At 46.0% G+C, this 19,397-nt stretch overlaps 2 protein-coding genes across 5 annotated transcripts in view; both read left to right on the forward strand.

Moving 5' to 3' along the window:
- Window positions 1-4,741, forward strand: part of ZHX1 (zinc fingers and homeoboxes 1) — a 31,483-nt gene extending 26,742 nt beyond the window's left edge. For all 4 annotated transcript variants that reach the window (XM_030507243.1, XM_030507252.1, XM_030507271.1 and 1 more), the window contains one exon: window positions 2,338-4,741. The gene's annotated coding sequence lies outside the window, so the exon portion shown is untranslated. The remainder of the gene's footprint in view (window positions 1-2,337) is intronic.
- A 5,397-nt stretch (window positions 4,742-10,138) lies between these two features.
- On the forward strand, window positions 10,139-18,267 carry C1H8orf76 (chromosome 1 C8orf76 homolog). Its single transcript, XM_030507322.1, has 6 exons — window positions 10,139-10,364; window positions 10,452-10,556; window positions 13,012-13,155; window positions 13,916-14,433; window positions 16,691-16,823; window positions 17,984-18,267. The coding sequence occupies exons 1-6, from the start codon at window positions 10,251-10,253 to the stop codon at window positions 18,182-18,184; spliced, it is 1,215 nt and encodes a 404-aa protein (XP_030363182.1). The 5' UTR covers window positions 10,139-10,250; the 3' UTR covers window positions 18,185-18,267.
- The last annotated feature ends 1,130 nt before the right edge of the window (window positions 18,268-19,397 follow it).

Raw genomic sequence — 19,397 nt, forward strand, 5'->3', positions numbered from 1 at the left:
ATTATATGCAGTATGGGGCCTGGCTGTAACTTTGATTATTGGGAAGGAAACTCGTGCAATGCCTGCACATGACAATTTTTCTAAGGCATGATGCTGACTTTGGGCAAAAGCCCATTTTCTTCCTGCTCGCCAAGGAACTCTTGAGGCAGGCGAATGCCTTCCCTTGTCCTCTACAGAGCAGAGAAAGCATTTCTGGAGCCCGGACAAAGTGATTCATGGCCTTACACAGCCCCTGTAGGCCAGAAAGCCCAAAGATGCATTCACTCTCCTCTTCCTCCTCCGTTTCCTTCTGAAATGAGAGCGCAGCAGTGACTCTGACATCTGGTCTCTGGCTGCTGAGTAACCAAGCTGTAGTTTATGGTCGGGAGCGTTCTCCCTTTTGCACTTAATGGAGTACTGTGTATTCAGGCTGGATATCAGTATTTGCTTCTGTAAATAGGATAGTGTTGATTTGCGTCCTCCACCTGAGTCCCGTGTCTGTCTATATTCATATCTCCCAAGGAGAGAAGATGATCTTTAAGCTTCTGTAATATTAAATATCCCTGCCCTAACCTGAATGCACAAAAGTGGAGTGCAATGAAATATAGCTACTTTCTTTGATTTAATTTATTTTTCTTGGAAAATAATTTTGCCTACACTCAGTAGTAATGGAAAGATAGTGTCGATGATCAGGAAGCAGTAAAACTGTTGAGAGTTGTTCATAATACCTGGGATAAGTGTGTAAATGAGGGGCGGGAAGGGCTAGTAGAGGGCTCAGTTCCCTGCACTGAACAGTGCTGGGTTACGCCTGTGTCAAGCTTGTGATATCCTAGGATAAGTAGAATTACCAAGTAGCATGACACAAACTCATCAGTCAAGCTACTCGAGGTTTGGTTATGTGTTAAAATTATATAGGAAAAGATTTTAAAATGAAAGTTGTAACAGAAAGTGAAAAATCCCCTCAGCAGCTACTTACACCCACTCCATAGCTGAGATTTCTGTGCGGTTTTCTCACATTTAAAGAAGGGATGTTCCAAAGCACAGGTGGGTTATAACCAGTATTTTCAAGTTTAATGGTTGGAGCTCTCGGGGGTTTTTCTCCTTCTGCAGTGAAGAGCATCTGCACTTTTCCAGTCATTGCAAAACCCACTTAGACAACATTGCAAGATGTAGAGTGGTAACTGAGGATCCCGTAGCACTTCTCGTGAGTTAAGGTAGGATTTGTCTGATGGCGTATCGATGTCTGCATTTGAGCAAGACACCCTCAGTCAGCATGCCCAGCGAATGCAGGGCTGCTCACCCCGTGTGTCTGGAGCTGGTCAGACAAGCCTCAACCCCACTGAGTGTGTGTGACACGTGGCTTGTGGGCAGACACTGACACTACAGACAGCTGAAATGAGGTGAGATGGGTCTTTACCTGGCTGGATTGCAGCACGGACCTTGGTGCTGTGGTTTGCAATGGTACTTACCTCTGCTTCCAACGTGGCGCTTTTTGGGAAGTGTGAGGCCTTTTGGTTTGTTTTGTTTCCTTTTTTGCTTTCGTTTTTTTCTTTTATTCTTGAGCAGGTAGCACTAAGGTGGTGGATAAAGTAACTGATCCTTTGGTTATAATACTGTGGCATAACAATGATTTGGGGTTTCTCAAGTATTGTGGAGATAAGGTTACTATATAAACATTGGACTGTGCATAACTTGGAATGTGTTAGACACATAATACTTGTGTCCCAGTTGATGAAAGTATTTCCTTATGCTTATTCAGTACTAGATACCTATTATGAAACTTTCCCTAAGGAATCTGCTAGAATGATGGAAGATTCTTCATCCGTGATACGAAACGATCAGCTACAAGAGCTCCATTATGATTTCAGAATGTTCCCCCCACCTCCAGTTCCAGCTTACAGGAGTGTTTCCAGTTTTGCATAGTTGGCTATCTGCATGTGTGCTTACAGTCTGTACAGAAATGCACTAAAATGAGTCGCCCTACCTGGGAAGGCTTTATATTGTATAGAAAACGTGGCACTGGGTACTGCTCTTCATGTGCACAGGAGAGTTATAGGTGTCGGTCTCGTTTACAGAAATGATGGCGCTTTGCAATTTTCTATAATATATTGCAATATATTTAAATGTCCTGTTCGACATGTGAAATGAAATCAAGTTAATGCGTTGTTGTGTATTTGAAGTATGAGGAAGACGATTCACTAACGACCAGCAAGGTTTTTAGAAGGTGTCCGGAGTGTAGCCGTCTGTGTGATCTGTCTGGTGTCTGTGATGTTAAAGGAAGCAACAATACTGTCACTGTTTTAGAATGAAGAGTTTCTTTTGAATGATGCAATAGCTTACAGTGTCTTTCCTTTGTAGCTGCCCAGTGTGGTGAAGGGGAAGCAATTCTTGAAAAAGTTCAAGAGAACTGGTTAACTGTGAATGGGCCTAATCTTTCGTGAAACCAGGAACATTTTTGGACACACACAGGACTTGAATACTCAAAAGGATTGGAACTTAGTGTTGTGCCAAAGTTAAACTACTGCAGTTTGCAGAAGTTCTGCACTGTAAATAGAAGACTGATCAAAAGACAGCTTTTAAAAAAAAAAAAAAAAAAAAAAAAAGAAAACCACAAAAAAAATCAGATTTTAATACAGTACATTTTTATTCTGATACACGATGGAAACATTCTGTTTTAGACCTTTTTTGAAGAGGCTTCAGTGACCACTAGATTTTGTCCTCTTATATTTTGTTTGGCCTAATACTATATGTTCTAGTAAGATGGGCTTTACTGCCTGTGTTCTTTGATATGTGATTAAGCTTATAGCTTTGAGTGACCAAACATTTTACAGAGTAAAAGTTCTTAGAAACAGTATAACGTAACTGATATTTCTGTGTCTTATTTATCAGGCTCTGCACAAACTTGGGAAGTTGTGCTGGACTTGTACAACTCCTCTATGGGAACGCAGCATACTTCTGGATGTTACCACCGTAAGCCTTTGTGGCAGGACGGATCTTGTCTTTGGATTTATTTTTGTTATTTTTTTTGAGGCAAAGAGACGATGGATGCTGCTGTAACATACTTGTAATATTGCCATTATTGCTTTCTGTAGCAATTACTGCTTTTGCTTCAACAGATAAAGAAAATAAATCAGAGAGAGGAAAATCCTGAAAGACGCTGGGAGAAGAAAAGGATCATGTGGGAACTGCTGAAAATAAACTTTGTACCAAAAATTTGAAAACAGAAATAAGAGAATAAACGTCTCCTTCCTGAGCACGTGTGGGTTTAGGAGGTGGTGTGGAAACCAGCAACTGTGTCTGTAGGAAACTGTCACAAACCACGTCTTCTCAAATGTCTTTTTCTCCCCCCCCCCCCCCATTACACAAAACTGAATCTCGCTGATCCCTCAGATGTGTTGAATTTGGAGAACTGGCTTTTGGCTGAGCAGCCAGCGTGAGGTCAGCTCCACGTGCGTGTCAGTACAGCTGCTTGTTGCTGAACTGTTCTGCTGCGTCAGCAGGCCAGGGACGCTCACGTGGTTGTTCCCATTAAGGCAGATGCTCTTTATTATCGCAGTGGAAGTACTCGGGGTGGGAAGGGTAGGGGCGAGTGGGAACCTGCTCTCTGCTGAAGCCCTGTCAGTGGGACATTATGCTTTGTGGTTGCTTTTAACATGTGCCGCCTTCTCAGAGAAGGCAGCTCTGAGATGAGCACTTTCTGTTGAGCTCTGCATCCCTCTGGTGAGCCCAACTTGCTGTCGCTCATACAAGCTCCCCGCTGCCTTGTATCAGTGTGACCCATCACACCGACTGCTTCAACTGTTGTGCTGCAACATGAGGGGCTCAAGACCCGGTCTTCCCCTCAGGCATCGTGCCTACAGACCTGTCCCCACCTCAAAGAAAGATGTTTATGGGGATAGAATCGCTCCTGCGCTGTAGCTTACGTTAGTCCTGGAAAATCACATCCCTGGCTGAAGTAGTGACCTACGCACAGGCCTGGAGATGGGCGCCAGTCATCAGTACAGCTTGGTGTTTGGCCAGATAGTTTGACTTGGTTCAGTGAAAAAAGGGGGAGGGAGAGAAAGAATGCTTATTCAAGAATCCGTCAGCTAATGAGGGAGCTATGAAAAGCCCTGGATTACGCACGCAGTCACCTTTTTTTAAGCAGTTACCTTTTTTGTTTACAGTGTTATCAGTGATTCCAAAATGCTGCAATTCAGTCGATATTTTCACAAGAGACCAGCTGGCCTTGTGGGTTGTTTCCCCTCTCCCAGCCTCCTCTTCCCAGCCCCTTCCATCTTCCATTTGTTTTCATTACACTATTGTCAACTACTATATTTAAGAATTTAAAATACCAAGTCACTTTGTGCACTGCCTTATTTTTTCCTTTTACACCAAAAAAGTCTCCTCTAGAATGATGTTAAATTGCTCCCTGTGGGCTTGGCGTTGCTTTGGAATACTGCTGGTGGTGGTCTTTAGTCTGTCAGATGATGGTTTCTAACATTTTTGGTTGTTAAATGACTTGTTGCACTTCAAATGCTGTAAAACAAAACCTTTGAATATATTTATATGTTTCTACCGCTATAATGTTGAACTATGAGCATTGTGACTAATTCATCTCCCGTGTGTGTTTCTTTACAGGCTCAGTGCTGAGCTGATGTTCATTAACTTAAAAGTATTTATTTGGTAGAAGAAAGAAAAGACGGAAAAGGGGAATGAAAGTGTGTGTCACACCTAGTTGATTTGTGTCTTTGGGTGAAAATAAAGGTCAGTGTTGGCAGCAGTTCTCAGTGATTTTCAGTTTTCCTAAATGAAAGCCAAATAGGAAAAAAATGTAATTGCAGTGCAGCCTGTCTTAAGGGACTCACATGGAAGAGGGCCCACAGAACAGCTTCTAATAATGATGTGTTCTGAACCAAAGGAGACAGCACAAATAATACTGCAGTTGTCGCTGCTCTCAGACCTTCCCAGCAGCCAGCCGGAGCCTCAGTGAAGTCCTGCTGCAAGGGTTTCTGTACAGGCATCACCCCCAGCACCCATGAAGTGTGATGGAAGTGGCTCATCCTTTTTCTTAGTGACACCACAGAGTTAAAAACTGCATCGCTGACCTATGTTTTACAGTGTTCTTTGCTCTAAATTCATTTCCCTTGCAACGATTTGGGGACGGGAGCAATTGTGGGCAAAGTCCGTTCTTGATTTCTGTGTTTTGTTTGCATTTGTTCGTTGAGCAGCGCTTTCCCTTGTGCTTTCTGCAGGCACCGATGCTTGTACAAGGCAAACATGAAGCCGTAGAAGCTAAATTTATTAGCAGTTTCCACTGGTCCTTTCCAGCCATGCAAGAGCTGCATGGGAAACGAGGCACTGGAGAATCAACAGTTTAGTTGTTTCCCTTGTGGAGGCAGCGTCTCCATATGGAAAAGGAGAGCGGGACTGGGAAAGCCCATGGGTTGTGAGGGTCACTCCGGGGCAGTCTCGAGGCTCTGGGTCAATTTCTTCAACGTAGCATATGTATTTCTGATTCTTTAAATTTGTTTCTTCATGTTCCTGTAAGACAGCAGTGTTGTAGCAGGTTGGCTCAGTTTAATGGATGTTATTACAGTAAAGGTCTGCAGCAGCCAGGGCTGCTTAAATGGTGTCCTTAGAGGAGTTACCACCAGTGTTAGTCCTGAAAACCGCAGTAGTAAAGTTTTAACTGAGAGAGGTAATGAATCTGCTGTGGTCTCCACGGCCTGGTTTCATCACGGGTAGCAATTAAGCAACAAGCATGACTGTGGCCAGGGGAAGTTAATGAGTTTTCAGGAAAACAGATAAAACTGAGAAAAGGGGTGCTGAGGGACGCATACAAACTTCACCGTGCCCGGCAGCGAGTCTGTTGGGCGGTTTTCCCAGTTAGAGCAGTAGATGGAGTATACAGCCTTTTGTCATGGCTTCTGCATCCAGCTTTTATCTACCATCCATCAGGGTACAACCTCGGTACTTGTGCTATGCAGCTGAGTGAAGCAGTTCGGGTGCATGATCCGCATCAGGGCTTGCAGGGGAGCATCACTGCTTTAGGATTCTCCCTGGCATCTGATCTCCTTCTTCCTCCTGCCTTTCCACGAAGCTTTTTTCCTCTTCTCTTTTCAGCAGCATTCTGGTCAAACCCAAGGGTGTGCTCCTTCTGTTCATCATTTATCTTACCAGACAGAAAATAGTTGCAAACCCCATTAATAGCTGAACACATCTGTGTGTAGTGCACCCTTTTGGCAATAACGACTTTATTGGGTTTTGTGAGGCCTGAGGGGGGAGGATTATGGCCTAGTTAATAGGGCTTGCCAGGGGTTTGAAAGGTTGCACTGTCTTAATGTAGAGCAGGCAGTGAACCACCTTTTGGGGGATGTGTCTTCTGATTGTCCTAAGGACCCCTAAAAAGCTTTTGGCTTCTGGTAACAACAGACAGTTCTTACTCTTTGATTGCCATGATGCGTGACCCATTGCCTCCCCACCCATTTTTGTTGTCTTGCCTGATGCCCTTCTGCTCAGCTGCTGGCCTCCACGCTCTCTGTTAATACTGCCCTGGTTTCAGTGTAGTCTCTACTTCTGCAGTGTGTGTGGGTGCTGGAATACTTTTCCCCTTTAGGGGTAAGGAGTCATTTTAGTTCCCGCATTTCCCTTAGCTCAGAGCCGGTCCTGCCTTCCTCAAGGGCAGATCTGGATTTAGCTTCCTCTCAGGCGCATTTGGCTGAACTGGTTTATCAGCTAGCTGGAGATGGATGGGGGTTCATCAGATTCTGCCAGCGCTTCTTTAAAGATTTACTGAGCTTGAGACAAGTATTTCTTCTTCTGAAATGTGGGTCAGTAGCTTCTGGGAGCTTTGGCTCGGGGGGGTCAGTCTTTTGCTGCCCTCAGTGTGAGCACTTAGTGCTCAAGGATTGCTCTTGAGCTCTGCAATTGCATCTCAAACTATCATAGTAAGATATGCTGGAGCTCATCTGAGCTCCTCAGAGCTTTGCAGTTTTGTTTGCAGTTTGTAGCAGTGATAACCCCTGTATGCCCCTAGCCATGAAATGTTGTTATTTGTGCTACCCTCCCGCGTTAGTCATGGACAATATCCCCTTATGTGTGACACCGTGCAAAGAGGATGAAAGATGGTCTCTGCTGTGAAGAACTTGAAATCTAAATAAAAGGCAAGAGACAAGGACGCAGCGAGACAATGTCAGCAAATAAAGAGCTGCTGCTCTTCTCTTTTCATGGACATGTTTAGGGAGGAGCCTACGTTATGACTGTCGAAAACTAATCTTCCCTCAAGGTACGAATATTTCACAGTGTCTGCAAGAATCCACTTAATGATTCAGGAGCCACCCATCCTTTGAGGAATGCTGCCTGTGGGCCCTCCTGCCCCTTCACTGCAGGCAACTCTCTTGCTTTGAGGAGGGAACTAGTCTCTCTTTTGCTTTCTTCCAAAGGCAGCTCCTTTCCAGCAAATTTTAATGAAGCTATAAACCATGTGAGAGCTGCATTATTCCTTAGCCGATGTGTGTGGGTAGTGCCTACCACGATAGGGCCCTAGCACCGACTGAGGTTTCTCATTTCTGCTGCGTGTGCTTGATGGTTTCTAAAACCTTTGTGGTGTGCGTTCTCCTGGCACAAGAGTGGCCTGGCTGTGGCGAGGACCCATGGAGGCTATCACAATACAAATAATAACATCAGTAACTAAAGAAGCACCGGGGGAGAATTCTTCTGAATTAATTTTGCCTCAGAGTGGAGTGAGAAGCGGGAGGGGGGAGGGGGGGGATGTTGGGATCTAGACAAGCTGTGGCTGCCACGCTGCGTTTTCTTTCCCTTGGCCAAAAGGCCCAGGCAATAGGGCAGTGTGACAGATTCCTGGCTATCACTCGAGTTGTCTTCACTGCCCAGGCTTTCCCTGGGCTCACCCTGACTGCAAGATGTGGCCTGTTCCCTGCTCTCTGGGGTTGTAGCACGGTCACAGCACCTCAGCGCCGTGTGAACAGCTACAATAGCTTTGCTGATGTGCAGGAACCTGCTTGGTGACCACAACGTGCTGGAGCCCATTTGTTTTATTGGTGTGATGCTGATGTGCCAAGCCCGTGGTTTACGCTGCTGGCGGGGTAAGACCTTGGCTGCCTTTAGGAAGAGATTCATCATGGCTGCTTTTTATCCCCAAAGCTGCCTACACAGAGCAGCTGCGGCAGCGCAGGCTCTCGTAGGGCTTGTGCATTCCCGAGCCCCCTCAAAGCTGACTCTTCCAGAGATGTTGTTTTCTCTTGCGTGAAGCCAAGGCTATCAGCACCATGGCAAATCATGCCATGCAAACTCAGGCAAACAGCTTTACTTAAGTACAGCGGGAATCTCTATTCTGGCAGCTACACTGATGACTCGTGTCTTAGGAGAGAAATTGAGCAAATCTCCGGTGCTGACAAGGCACAGGAATTTCCTAAAGTTGCATTTTTTTTATTTCTGTAACTAATATACACGAGAAGCCTTTTAAATGTCTGAGGGGAGGTGGGGGGAGAGCCAAGCAAGGGAGGAAGGAAGAAGAGAGGCAATATTATGCCCATGGCTTAGGACTGAAACCACGCAGTCAGCTGCTAGGCCCCCTGTGTGGTGCTCTGCAACCACTGCTCTCCTATCACTGATTTACCAGACAAAGGCATTCTCTGCATTGCAACACAGAGCCTTTGCAGACCATGTTGGTATCCTCTGAGGCAACCACGGCTGAAACCCCCAGCCCTGGAGGGCTGTGCAATCCAAGCTGGCAGCCAAGCCGCTGCGCTGGGATTTGCCCCTGGGTGTGCCTTGCTCTTTGTGTTTTACTCTGAGCTGGGGCCACATTTTGCTTTGATTACTCATGGGTTTTTTTTCTTCTTTTTGGTTTATTCTTTATCATTGTGCTGGATTTTTGTGCTTCGCTCATTAGAGTGGTGCGTGCAGCGTGAGCAGCAGTCCTGCAGGAGCGGGAAAGGGACGTGTGTGTCCAGTGTATGTGAGCAGAAGTGCAGATGCTGTAACTGTGACACTCCTGTAAACCTCTGCCTGCCCTGCAACAGCTCATCACACCGTCTGTTGGCAGGAGGAAGCCACATGGGTTCGGTGTGCACATACAAGCAGCTCTGTGCTCACCTATCTTGACACTTGTACCAGCCTGACGCACGTTGAGCGCACTCCGGATTCTCTCCAGACTTACTTGCTAAGTGGTTTCCTATGTTCAGGTGGGCTTGTCTGCCAAACAGCGAGTTTAAAAGCAAAAGAAACCTCAATCCCCTTTAATTTTTCTGATCTAATCTACCTGCCAAAATTGAGTTTTTACCCAGGGATTTATGCCAGCTGATGCTACATCCAGTCATAGCTGTGCTGGTATGGAAGGGTATTTTGAACATTTATCCGCTTAGAACAACAAAAACCCCAAACCCAGAACCTGTGTTTTACATGTCTATTAGAAAGAAACCTTTAAAATTACTTACACAAGCAGCGCTTTGGCCTCAAAAGCTGTTCTGGTATAGGCAGGTTCATTAGTCCGTTTTACAGGTTAAGGAAGTATAAGGATGACCTTTCAGCTCACCTGCTCCAAACCTCCATAGTGATTAGATGGGACAAAAAGGACCTTCTCAGATGGACAGACTGGCAAGGTGGAGAGAGGAAACAGCACTGCAGTACAGGTAGAACACAGCACACCGCGCACCGCCATACCATGGGGCAGGACATACAGACGGGGTGGCTACAGCTTCACCGCGGTCTTGAAGAAGCCCTGGGATCAGTCATTCACTTCATCGTGTCCCCATTTACACAGTGCTTTGGGGAAGCCCGAGGTTTCACAAGCTTCCCCTTCTGCTCTGGGGCAGAACCGAAACCAAACGGAAGCATTACCAAACTGCATTCCCCCTCAAAGAGCCGCCAGGCTAAGATACAACACAGTAACTCTACAATTATGCAACTGATTTATTAAAGCTTGGGACACTGGTTTGTTACAAGATCTTCCATCACAGCGACTTGTGACCGAACTCCTCGCCAGAGCCACGGAGGTGCTATGGCACCCAGTTCCTACATCCGACGGGGGAATGAAGGCCAGAAGGGGAGCCACAAGCTGCCCTGCGGGCTGGCCCCCGAGCTCCAGTCACACCCGGGGGGAGCTCCCTCATCTCCCAACCCTGACAGCGGGAGAAGGACCCGGGTCGCGGCGGGCGAGACTACAGCTCCCGGCGGGCCCCGCGCCCGGCCTAAGATGGCCGCTGCCGCCGCGCCCGCTCTAATCCGCGCCGGCCGGGACTCGGTGCTCCTCGGGCGGCTCGGCGCCAATGGAGCCGCTGCTGGGCTGGCAGTTCGAGGACTCCCTCTTCACCCCAAGCCGGGAGCGGGGCCCGGGCGGCGGGGCCCGGCCGCCCTACGGCGCGAAGCACTGCGAGCCCGGCGTGAGGAGCTTGGGGGCTCGGGGGCGGCGTGCGGGAGCGGGCTGGGCACGGCCGGAGCCGCGCTGACGGGTTGTGCTATGCCCGCAGTGGTTTCACCGGGAGGCGGACGGGGACGGGGAAGGCGAAGGCTCCGACGCGCTGACGGGCAGCAAGTTCCGGGCGGACTGGGCTTATCGGCGGCGGGACTTTGAGGTACTTCATGGCTGGGGCTGCGGAGGGTGGGAGCTGTGGGGCTGCGGTGGTCCCTGGGTGCTGGGTCAATGTGTGTGGTGTGTGGAAGCCTCCATGTCTGGAGACGCTGGGGCTGCGTCCGGCTCCATGGCTCCTTGTGGGCTGCGGCAGGCCGCGGTGGGGAACTGCGTTGTGGCAGCCACATGCCATCGGTCCGGGAGTCATCATAGACCGGCCACAAATGCTCCCTGGCTCCCAGAGCTCATCCAGGTCAGGCTCGCACAGCGGAGCGGTTCGGGGTGAGCAAGGCCGGTGTTTGTGGCCATAGAAGCTATGCGCAGCCAGAGTTAAGCATGTGGACTCTGCCACAGGAATAATGCCATGTCCCACAGAGGCTGTCAGGTCCCCGGCCGCTGCTCGCCTTTCTCTGACCGCCCCACTGTGAGGTGAAGCAGAATGTGGTTGTCAGGCTCCCAACAGTTGGTTTATGAGCCCCGACATTAATTGTCCCACCTCTCTGCTGCCTCCCCGTGCTCTGGATGGCTGGTTGTGCCTTTGGGGTACATTTATGTTTCCCGTTTCTGTTCCTCCCTGCTGTAGCGCTAGACCCTGTCCTCGCTGCCTGAGCTGCGCTCCAGGTCATCGATATCTCTGCGGTCCTCCTTGAAATCAGCTGCTTCTGCCCTTGTTTCACCTGTAATAGCTTCTTGTTCCAGGCTGTGGTTTGCATTATGTGCTCCCTCATTTCAAAGCCCTTGGGCCGACTTCTTGCTCCACTGCTTTCACCTTGCCCGTTGGATTTTGTGGATGTTTCTGTACCTCGGTTGGCACCAACTTCTGCTTTTTAATGTTATTCCAGTGCTACTGCCTCGTCTATATCCCACAAATGCCTTTCAGTCTCAGCCCTGGAGGGATTCATGAAAGCGTGCTGAGAAGAAAGTTGCCTCAGGCTGCAGTCAGGCATGGCTGCTGCCCCTTGGGAAGAGCACATTGCTCCTCGCTGTGTGCAGTGGTGACCTCTTGGGAGAGAATGACACCCCCTCAGAGCTGGTAGTGGAACAGATTCTTGCTTCCTAATCCTTTTCTGTCACAGTGATCCGTGTTAAAAATGTATAGTGTTTAGTCGTGTTGCTAACCTGGATCACTGTGACAGAACCAGAACTAGTCTGCACATAAACTTACAGATTTGAGAGCACCAACCTTAGAAGGGGGGCTGGAAATAAGTCAGTGGGGGAGTAAACTCCTCACTCATTGTGAATGCTTTTTTACATCAGCCAAGGCCAGTCGATAGGAAATGCCAAGGACAGCAGTGATCTAAGCTGTGCCCATTTTTAGAATATAGATGACTGTAGAATCATGGAATCATTTAGGTTGGAAACAACCTTTAAGATCATCAAGTCCAACCTTAAACCTAACAATGCTACCACTAAACCACGTCCTTAAGCACTACATCTACATCTATATGTTTAAATACCTGCAGGGATGGTGACTCCTTGGGATTCATAATGCCTGATCCTTGCCAGGTTATATCCCTTTGTCATATAACAAGGTGAACATGGGTGTCCTGCAGCCCTCCTCTCATCCGTTTTCACCAGTGGCTGCTGCACTCACTGGGCAGAGGGGAGGTCTCTTTTTTGCTTGAGAAGGAATGTGAGCTTAACACCAGGGAAGAAAAGTATTTAATCCATTTTGCGAGGAAATACTCAGGGTATGTTGCCTGGAAGCTTTTTCTGTTAGAATCAATCAAGTTTGCAAAGAATAATTAAATATTCATTTTGAGAGATGGGAGAATGAGCACTGCTCTTTAGTCTTCTGGTCTGAGCACTTACATGAAGCGGGAGGAACCGAGATTCCAGTCTTGGCTTCACTGGATACTTAATTTAATGTATTTAAATGTTAATTGGAGTCCTGATGAGTGCCCTGAGCATTAAGCTACAAAAGTATTGCTCATTCTTGTCTTTTTCCTTAGCTCAATTAATATTTAATTATTTCATGCAAATTAGAACCACCCTACAGGAACAATGGAGATTCACCTTCCTCGTGGTGTTCTCTGACTTGCTGATCACTCATGTGAGGTGGGTCCTTGCAGGTTCAAACCTTCCCATGGAGAGGTCCCCTGAATTTCAGCTGAGCGCTCTGATCATTGGGTTGATAGCTGGGGGAAGGATGCCTTGTGTCAGGTACTGGGTTGGTAGATGATCCCTTCTGGATCAAGCCTGGTGGGGGAGAGGTGTGGTGAATCTAACACGAGTTAGGATTGAGGTTGCTCATCACTGTCTAGACTTGGCTGTGTAGCACCAGGGCCCTCGTATGTTGCTGGCATAGGTGGTAGCTGAGACCAGAGAAACAAAAATGTGGACTTCAGCTCCTGAATTTCCTTTGTGACTGGAGTTATAACCGAAACACACTGTCAGGCTTGCTTTTAAATGAAAATCTCACTGGTTTGTTTGGCTTTTCTTTTTGTTGACCCTACTAGAAAGCCCTGTGTGAATACTCCAAGTGCTTACTGCTCTTACCTCCCAGTAACATTGCCATGAGACGGGATGTCCAGGAGGGCCAGGCTCGCTGTTTGTCTCACTTAGGAAGGCACAAGGAGGCTCTGGATATTGCAGAAGAAATGGTAAATAATGCAATCTTTCTTTTAGGCTTTGAACGTGAAAATATTGCAGGTGGTTCTTTCATATGGACCATTTTCTGGGAAAATAATCTTCATGTGCATAATCCTTCATGATGTTCAGTGCTCAGAGTATTTGGTAAACACAGGGTAACTGTCACTGCAGATATAATCACTCTTTAGAAATCAGAACACCCTGTACCACAATGAGCTCCCTGTGCAGGGAGGCTGGTAGTCCTGGAAGGGACTAAACATCATGCTTTGCCAGGCAGAATTAATGTAATGTAACAGGAATTATAAGAAAGGGATAAATGAGTGCTTAAATCTTTCCACTATAAAAGTGACGGTTTAGAACTCCCTTTTGTTTCCATATACTTGCTGCCAAACCTCCACCAAGAAGAGTATCTAACCACAAATGAAAACATCCAGAGGCTCTGAAATCTGCTAGAATTTTGCTGCTGCTGTTTATTTTATATAGAAGGTGTTTATGCTACAAAGAAGGGCAGCTGTATAAAGCTCTGAAGGCAAATACACAAATGACAACATTGGGCCTTCAGGTGGGCACAAGGCGGCTTGAGGGGATGCTGTCAGCTTGATTGTGCATGATCTCTGTCACGTATCGTTGAAATTAAGAGCACAGTTTCGTACAGTTTGAACATTACCTTTAGTGGTATTTGTGTGTCATTCTTGAGGGAGACATTTCTTTAGGCTCTGAAGGATGGTTCTGTTCTACGCCTGGTTTTCATCTCTTGGCTTTTGTTTCTAGCAAAAAGGCGCTACTAACACAGATCACTTCACGGCGGTTCTCAACCTGCAGTTTGCCATTTACCAGGGCCTGGAGAACGTGGAAAAAAAGATCACGTGTCTGCAGCAACTCATCTGCTTACATCCTTTCAACCCTCACTACTGGAAGTTACTTGCTGAAGCTTATATGAGCCTTTTACAGAGTTTGTCCCCTTTAGTCATTCCAGAACCAAATCTGAATCAGTCTGAAGAGGTTAGTGTAAGTGATAGGAGTTTCAAAACATCACCTGGCGCAGAGATTAATGTGCAGCCTCACAGATCAGACAACCAGAAAGACGGCCCCTGGTCCAGCCTGGCTACGGAAACAAAGAGGGAGGATGCAGTGACTTGTAATGGCAGCCGAGCTGTGAAAGAATTCCCATGCCCTTTGGAAGAGCTGGGAAGGATGGACCAAGGGAAAAGTGCAGCCTCTGAGTCCTGGGAGCAGAACATGCCAGATAAAGTTGGGATAAAAGCATGTGCCTCGTTTATTAGAGCAAGGTAACTAAATGTGTTCTTGGAATAATGTTAACTTCTCCCAGTCGGGAGCAATTTAAAGCATATTTTTCAGAACCAGGATATTTTCAGTTTACGTTTTCAATTCAGATATTTGTTCCAGCATTGGTGATGCTGACTTGGAAACACCCTGCTATTGCTTCAGCAGAATCAACTAACATGGTAGCTGTGAACAGTCTAAATCTGAAGTGGGAAGGGTAAAGCAGTGTCATGCACTGTTGAGAAGTGAAGCAGGTTTTGATGACCTTGTTCTATGAATCTCTTCAAGCAATTCTATACCAAAGGGCCTGTTCTTCACCAAATGAGAGTGGCTGTTTCCCGGGCTGGTATTAAAGAGACCCAGGGGGGTGGCTGGCCAGGCCTCCTCATGCAGGTGCCACCTGCTTTGTTTGCTTGAAGCCTCATGGTTGAGCAAAAATGTATTTTGTAATAATACCCCAATCTGCATAACGGATGAGGTGGAAAAATGAACCGTGTGACAGCTGATTGACAGGGCTGCATTAAAATGCTCTTTCTTTTTCTTCTTCTCTTCCTAAAACTCTTGCGCACAACAGAAATCCCTAAAACATAATCTTTCAAAGAGATAATTAGGAACTGGCTTTGTTAAATTAGTCTTGGGTTTTCCTTCCCCCTCTTGCCTCTCGGTAATGTATTAGTCACTGAACATATTTAAAGCTATTTTGTGACCTTCCACAAATGCTTGCAGAGAACACTCTGTAACTGCCCTGTTAGGGCAAGGTTTAAGGGATGTACAAAGAGAGGGAATAGCTTTGAAGTGTACTCAGACTAAGAGTGATTTGAATTGCTACTTGGGAGAAGTTAATAGATTTAGCACTGATATTGAATATTAAAGCTACATTCGTATTAAAATCATTTGTGTTGCTTGTTTTGGTGTGAATGGTTCAGCATTGAGACAATCATAAACTGTGGCATTTCCTTGCTTGGCTACAGTTTCACAAAGGGTTATTATGGTTCATATTTGCAGATATGTTTGTCCGGGGTCAGCTCCTCCCCTACCCAGGGCTTACGCATTCAGTAGGTTGTCTGATATTTTCAGCTTTCTTGGATTTTGAGATGTGGATGTTGTATAAACGTATGCGCAGGGTAAATTGCAGCTGGAGAAGTGATGTTAGGGTGGCATTTTGTAGGCAATAAGGTTCTGTGTTAAAGCATCACGAGTAACCGACTCTTCTAGTTTTGCCAACCAAAAAAAAAGAGAGGGAGAAATGGTTTTGTTCAGTTTTCATTGAGTTTTCATTCTTTCTTACCTTATGGTGATGCAAATTTTGAAACAAAACCATCTCACAAATTCAAAGTACTTTCCGTTTTTCCTTTGAATTTCCCAGTTCAAACTTTACTGAATTTACAGTTTGTTGGCTCAGACTTGTAAAGTTTGATGTTTATAATGCTCAAATGAAAACTTTCCTCGAAGATCTTAAGTCTCCTCTTCATAAAAACACACCCCTTGATCATAACACCTGCTTCATTTAACTTCACCAAATGCGCTAAGAAAATTTGTTGTTGTTCTTTATGCATAAAGCTTGAATTAAATATAGTTTCAGTGGTGCTATTGCTCAATCCAAGGGGTCCCTCGGTTGAATATACTTAAATACTTGCTCTGCTGACACGTTTTACAGTGCTGGTGTGAGGAGGACTCTGGAGACTGCCACAGCACGCTCAGTTGGTGGTGGGGTCCCCCTGTGACATGAAGCCACATTGTAAGCGCAATGTCAAACCTTCACCAGCCGTGGAGGTGACTTCTGGGGCACTGCCCTGAACATAAAACTGTGGTGAAAGAGTTTAGAAACCCCTCCGGGGTTGGCCTGTGTGTTATTTGTCTAACCCCCCACATTTGTAGCTTTCCAGGCTGCAAAGACCATCCCTGCCCCAGGCAAAAGCGCGCTGCTGGCTCGTTAGGCCTTGGTGAGGATGTGGGACTCCTGATGTGCTGCAGTTGATGCAAGCACATCCGAGCTTCACTTTTGAAACGTGTGGCGAATACATGGGGAGAAAAATGTTTGTGCAGAGCAACTGGAGATACTCGGCATGTTGGTTTTCATTCCTTGTGTGTCAGCCCGGATATTCCATACCCGTAGTCGTTGATAGACATCTATGAATTTCTTTGCAGTTTTTGCAGTCAGCAAAATTCCAGAAGAGCTGTTTTAAAGTGTATTTTGGTTGGGTTTAGGTTTGCTGACTTTTCTGCCAGCTGTGCTTGTTTTAACTGCCTTTCTCGTTTCAGGCTTTTACTACAGCTTACCCAGTCGCAGCAGTCATCCTTTGCGCTAGAGAGGAACATTGAAGGTCAAAAAGAAATTGATGACAAAGTGGCACGACTTGGTTTCAGTGAAAATTCCTTGCTGTTGATGATCAAAGTAAGGGATTGTTTCCTTGTGTGTGAGTTCTCAGCCATCCTTAGGCTGGTTGGGGTACCTGAGCCAGGAGTTCAGGCCTAAAATCCTATGACATGCCTCTGAGCTCATGAATGGAGCCAGGAAGCAAAGTCAATTATCTGGGTGGGTTGTCCTGGTGGTGTGTTATCTGGAACTGGCAGCCATAGCTCTATAGCTCTGGCTTGTGTCATGCAGGTGTATCTCTGTTCTGCTGAGATTCTCCTTTCGGGAATGTTCAGGGTTGTGAAGTTTCCCATTGGACTTGTGTTTGCAGATGCATCATCGCTGTGTGTTACCTGGGATGCAGATTTTATCTTGGGAATTTTAGATGCCACAAAGTGAATAACAAGTATGAACTAGAAATGGAGATTGCTTTGATGGTCACAGCAGCGTTAAACACTGCCAGAAAAAGTATTAAATATCTTCAGAAAAAGCCAGAGGCATCCTAAAAGGATGTCTAAAAGGATGATTTCTGTGTTCAGCTTGATGCGTCTGTGTTCTGCTGAGTTCTAGTTTTAAGGAAATACAGAGGAGGAAAGTTAACATCGTGTGACTTTATTCATAGAGTTTAAACATTTTTAGTGCTATTTATAGTTTCTGACTTTTATCTTAAGGAACAAAAGGGAGCCGGGGAGGTTCTAACTTTGCTGTCAGTACTACAGCTTCAAGTGAGTGGAAGCCAAGCCACTGCCGGGTTGGCAGGCAGTCTTGTGGGCTTTCATCCATGAGAGGGCAGCAGCATGCAGGCTTTCAGGTTTTGGAAAGGTTGAGGAGAGAAACTTCTCCCCTCGCTTCGCTTGGTCCGACACCCCCAGGAGGAGGTCAGAGTGCGGGTGCTGTTGCGAGGTGAGCGCACAGTTGGTGTCGAGATTCCCACTCCTACCCAGAGAGTAAAGATCCCGCTGTAGGAGCGGAGCCAGAGGCTTGTGGGTTGTGCAGCCCTGGAGCTTGGGTTCTCTGCTCTCCCTGTGTATTGCAGAAAGCAGCAGGCAGACAGCTTGATTGTGCCTTGGAACCTTCTCCTGGATGGTGTGTGGTTCGTGTGTCAGGGGCTTGTCTTGTGAAGATTTGTTATTAATGTAATATTTGCTGGTTTCCCTCCATTTGTTTTCTCATTTCCCATCTTCTTTCTTACTCTGCAGATGATGGGAAGGGATCTTACACCAGAAAAAGAGGAGTTTCAGGGCGAGGTGAAATGCATAGGCCCTTCAGTGCTGTCATCACTGGTAACTGCATCAGCCACCGAATTTGAAGTCAATTGGTTTGGTAACCTCCAAGATGATTTATGTCACTTTGACAGACAATTCTGTTCAGATGCACATCTCCCGCCTTTGGTAACTTAACACTTTTGTTGTATTTATTCTCATATCTCCAAGTGATGATGGGATGATGTATACAATAAAGGTCATACTACATTTTTTAAGAATTCTTGTTGTATGTCTTTTAAGAACATGTATATATGTATGTCTGCATCCAGACTCTTCTAAACCTCTCACCATTTTCTTTGTTCACTGATTTGTTTCTATTCAAAATAATAAGGAATCCAGTATAAGAGTGAGCCTCCAGTTGAGCTTTCAGAGGTAGCTTTCCCTCATCACGTTGTGCTTGAGGTGCCTGTGACTTTCTGAGGCCTGCAGCACTGGTGGGATGGATGGCTTCCTTCATGCTGTCCAGTTTGAAAGGTTCTTGGTATCACATTCAATGTTACTGCGTTTAAAGCCATGAAAATAACCATTTTCTTAATGAATTTGTTTAGTATTGATGAATTGGCATTACAGGGATTTCCTGCTCAGTGGCTAACTAGAAATCTGAAATGCATGTATGCTGAGAAATTGTCAGTAATTCCATCTGGTTTAGGAAAAACCATCTAAGTGGTAAATATTTAACTTGGAACTGGAAGGAGATTTTCTTTCTTCAAAGTTAATTGGTTTTTGCAGGCATAGAACCAGCTACAGTCTCGTCGGCAGTTTGCTTAGACGAGGGAGGAGGAAACTGTCAAGGTTGTTTATATGTACTGCAGAGTGTTTAGTCAGATCATATCCTTTATAAAACCCTGTGAGGAAGAAGATCTTTGCTGAGAAAACTGGCAGTGTCACTTCTGCACCGTACAGCTCTTCATGTTACGCTTTCAGTCGATAATGACACCGCTTTGCTTGACTTTCTGAGGCGACGATGCTTCGGGCTGCTACAAAAAAGGCAGAGATTATCCTGTAGCTTCTTGTGCTTGAAATAATTGACATTTGAGGCAAACAAGATGTGCTCTGCCCTCGTCTTCTCTTAAACGGAAACTTCGGTTCTTTGTAGCTTTTTGTAAATGTGGTTTTTTTAATAGGTATAGCTTAAACCCAGGAATCTCTTAGATATCATTTACTGTGACTTTTCTTGATGTTTTCCTGTGTTTTCTTTCTGAAGCACTAAAAAGTGCGGAAGCTCTGCATAGCTCACAGTTGGATGGTAATTCACCATGTGCGAACACACTTTGTATCTGCTACTTTTAGGTGGATTTTAAAGCTTTAAGATACTGGTTGGGGAACCAGTCACTAACCCTCGGTACGG

Source organism: Strigops habroptila, chromosome 1, assembly GCF_004027225.2.
Source record: "Strigops habroptila isolate Jane chromosome 1, bStrHab1.2.pri, whole genome shotgun sequence".
In the NCBI taxonomy this organism is placed as follows: Eukaryota; Metazoa; Chordata; class Aves; order Psittaciformes; family Psittacidae; genus Strigops; species Strigops habroptila.

Bases quoted from the DNA above. Each gene is read 5' to 3' on its own strand.
- C1H8orf76 (XM_030507322.1), top strand. From the start codon at position 10,251: ATGGAGCCGCTGCTGGGCTGGCAGTTCGAGGACTCCCTCTTCACCCCA. The intron at 10,365-10,451 runs GTGAGGAGCTTG...CTATGCCCGCAG, and splicing joins CGAAGCACTGCGAGCCCGGC to TGGTTTCACCGGGAGGCGGA. The intron at 13,156-13,915 runs GTAAATAATGCA...TTTTGTTTCTAG, and splicing joins TGGATATTGCAGAAGAAATG to CAAAAAGGCGCTACTAACAC.